Source organism: Petaurus breviceps, unplaced genomic scaffold (assembly GCF_028583685.1).
Source record: "Petaurus breviceps papuanus isolate PSGF00001 unplaced genomic scaffold, PetGlider_PUasm1.0 90734, whole genome shotgun sequence".
NCBI classification, from domain to species: Eukaryota; Metazoa; Chordata; class Mammalia; order Diprotodontia; family Petauridae; genus Petaurus; species Petaurus breviceps.
In genome coordinates this window covers 12,593,771-12,597,316 of record NW_027187327.1, presented here as the reverse complement: position 1 = coordinate 12,597,316, position 3,546 = coordinate 12,593,771, and the positions used below count along the sequence as shown (strand labels likewise).

The window sequence follows — 3,546 nt, the reverse complement described above, 5'->3', positions numbered from 1 at the left end:
TCTTTTGATGGGAGACTATAGCACATCCACAGTGGAGACCTTGATAGAAGTGGCATAAAAGGTGCCATCAGGGATGTGACCAGAAAAACAATGGACCAGTCACATACTGAGACGGGGGAGGAATCCCTGGGAATAGTTTATGTGCTTCACTGGCATCTGCCCTGCCATGAGAACTAGAAGAAGGCCCCAGCATGTCTATGGGCCCCATATTAAGGGCTTGCTGAGGTGAATGGACAAGAATCCCACATGATAGCGAGGTGCAGATGGGTTGTGATCTGCTTCCTTGGAAGGAATACCCACACGGGAGAAATCATAGATCTATTTTAGTATTAAAGGAAGATATAGAACAGTAAAAAATCATGTTCTTGTTTCAAGATAACTTTTTGTTTTTTGAGAGAAGGCAAAGCAATTGGGGTTAAGTGACTTGCCCAAGGTCACACAGCTTGTAAGTGTTAGGTGTCTGAGGTCACATTTGAACTCAGGTCCTCCTGACTCCAGGGCCAGTGCTCCATTCACTGCGCCACCTAGTTGCCCCTCAAGATAACTTTTTAAAGAAAAAAATGTGCTTATTATATATCATCCCTTTTTAAAATGTATATGGTATTAATTTTGAAAATGAAAACATTTTAGTTCTTGCAGATAACTGAGAAACTTATAAAATCTTACAAAAGCAGTAAGAAAACAGAAAATTCACATTTAATCATCATTTTAATGACTTACAAAAAAGCAATACCAACATGACAAATTAAAACTATTTACAATAAATGTTAGACTGAACACAGTTTGAAAAATAAATTACATAAAATTGCACCCAACAGGTAACAAAAAAGTTATCCTGGACAAGATAAGTAGATAGGACTAACAGCTACAAAATATTAGCTAAGACCTAAATCAAATAAAGGTTCTTTAAAGCATGCTTTGAAATTACTGGCAGAAAATTTGGTGAAAATCCCTTTGTAAATCCCATAGAGATTTAATCCCAGGGACCAGAAGCAGCAGGGACTATCCCTAGATGATCTGGGCCTTTAAAAACCACTTTTACTTTGAACTGCAAACAGAAGCTCAAGTTAAGCCTGGCAGAGGAATGAGGATGGGTTCTATGCCTTTGCAATAGCTCAAGAAGCAGGCACCTATATTTGGAACCAGGAAAGCAGTGGCATGGACAGCTGGTCCCAAGCATGGTTTGTGGGATGATTTAGGAATGACTAGAAGTCTAAATCTGTGTTGCAGACTATACAACAACTCAGGGTTCAACACGCTGAGCAGGGTGGGTGGAAGTTACCTCAGATACACACAAAGATGGTGAGATTTCCCCCAGCCTTGGCTGCTCTGAAAGTGCGGTTTCATCAGTCAGTTAATTGCCTGTGGTGAGAACTCTTCCGTTAGCAATGGCACTGAGCTTTTATTGGCAAATTTTAGTCTGTGTGGCAATGGGTGGAATCCCTGCCCCAGGAACCAGAGAAGAAATGTCCAGGTAAAAATGGTCTGTTAATGAAAATGAAACTGCCCTTGCCACAGCTACCTGGCCAAGAGTAAACTCCTCCTTTATTATCACTCCAGGAGCCAGCACAGGGCTTTACACACAGTGGACCCTTAATACAATTTGAATTGTACCAGACCAATTGCAAGGCCATATTCTATGGATGCTAGCAGCACCATGGAAACTATAAATTTTCAGACCTGAGTATGAGGGAGAGTAGATTAAAAATAGCTCTGACTTAGAGAACATGTGCTATCCTCACAATAACTCTGTGAGGTATGAAGTGCAAGTACTGGTATCTTTACAGATGAGGAAACTGAGGCTCAGAGAAGTTATGTGACTCACCTCAAGTCACAAACACTAGTAAGTAGCAAAGCTGGGCTTGAACTAGGTGACATGTGTTCATGAGAGAAGTTTAGATGAGAACAAATCCTTACCAATACCTGAGAATCTCCATTCAGCTTATGGAAAGGTATAGGGTTCACATTGTTAGCTTATTCTCCTAAATGTAGCTTTCTAAAAATAAATTGCACTCCCACTTTATGTATTTTGACTTTTAGTCAGTATGTTAATCCTGAACTACTATGCATAATTATTTTCCTATAGCTGTGTATATGAACCTAAATTACAACTTCTATCAGAGCTTTTCTCACTATAAATGATTAAAAATATTAAATTTCACAAAAATCAATTAGTGACATTTCATAATTTCAAGCCTTAACATTATATAAATACATTTTTTGGCGGATTTTTAAAGCATTCAAATATCAAAGGCACTTTTAGGTTACATGATGATAAAAATGAATCAAGAGAATGGTTTTCTCCAGTCTCCATTGTCTTTTAGTTTAGATGCCTGTGATAATTATTTAGAGCCCAGTCCTGAACTTCACCCCTGGAGAAAGCTGTGAAGAAAAGTGCTCCAAATACATTAATACCAGCAGCAATATAGAACACCATCTGCCATTCTTCCACTGTGTTCTGTAAAGGAAAAAAAAGGAATTCAAAATACTGCTATTAACTGCATTCTCTAGAATCAGGTATTGCTAGTGTAAGGGAGTTGATTTCTGAGCTGGGGTGGAGCCGGGAGAAGGGCAGTGACAAGGAATCACAAGCCACCAAGCTATAAAATTTCACCATCTGATTATTTTCCAGGGTGTGAACACCTTCTTCTGATTGAGTTATAAATTAATGATGGACTGCTGAGCAAAAAAAAAGGCAGGGTGCTTTAAAGAGTTAAGTCCTGGGGAGTTTAGGAGGGGAAGAGAATTCAGGCTCTGGAGAGCTTTGTGGGAGAGAATCCTGGCCAGCAGTTTGGGGGAGGGGAGTGGAAGGGCATGAATAAGCTTTCAAAGACTTTCTCAAAGTCTTAACACATGCACCAGTACTGGCTTTTGCAGATCCCTTCTGTACTGCATAGAGAGGCCAGCCTGAAACGCTTAGAAGTAGTCCTGTACCAAGAGAGTAATGGTCACCAGAAACTAGTTACATTTGTACACAGAGGACTGAACAACAGCAAGATTCCTTTACCCATCCACAAACAGTAATTCTTGGCTTTGAAGTGTGTGTCACTCAGAAGTCCAAAAACCACAAAAAGCGTGAAGTTGTGAGTGTGAGCAGACAATAATCTACTGGTGCCAAGTTAGAAGCAGCTTGCCAGAGACGGGCAGCAGCATTAGCCAACTATAATTCAGCAAACACTACTAGATAGGGGCGACTAATGTGTGTGCAGATGTTCTGTCCACAAAATCTTGAAACTAGTGATATCTACAGAAGGAGCAAAGTCTGTGTCCTTAGAGACTGGACAGTGACACTCAGGAAACTTAGTTCCAAGCAAATGACAGTATAGCTTACGAGCTTGGGACTTCTACCAGACGGCATCCCAGCTGAATATGGGGATTTTGAACTCATTTTACTGAACTTTTTTTTTTTTTTTGCTTTTTGGAGGGGGGAGGGTAGGGCAATTAGGGTTAAGTGACTTGCCCAAGGTCACATGGCTAGTTTGGTGGTGGTGGTGGTGGGGTGTGTGTGTGTGTGTGTGTGTGTGTGTGTGTGTGTGTGTGTGTGTG

The 3,546-nt window shown here is 40.5% G+C and overlaps 1 protein-coding gene across 1 annotated transcript in view; it reads right to left on the bottom strand.

Annotated features, from left to right (window-relative positions):
- Positions 1-689: 689 nt before the first annotated feature.
- Positions 690-3,546, bottom strand: part of SLC17A5 (solute carrier family 17 member 5) — a 62,211-nt gene continuing 59,354 nt past the window's right edge. The window contains exon 11 of the mRNA XM_069067025.1: positions 690-2,458. Coding sequence (XP_068923126.1) covers positions 2,321-2,458 — 138 coding nt within the window. The 3' untranslated portion in view covers positions 690-2,320. The remainder of the gene's footprint in view (positions 2,459-3,546) is intronic.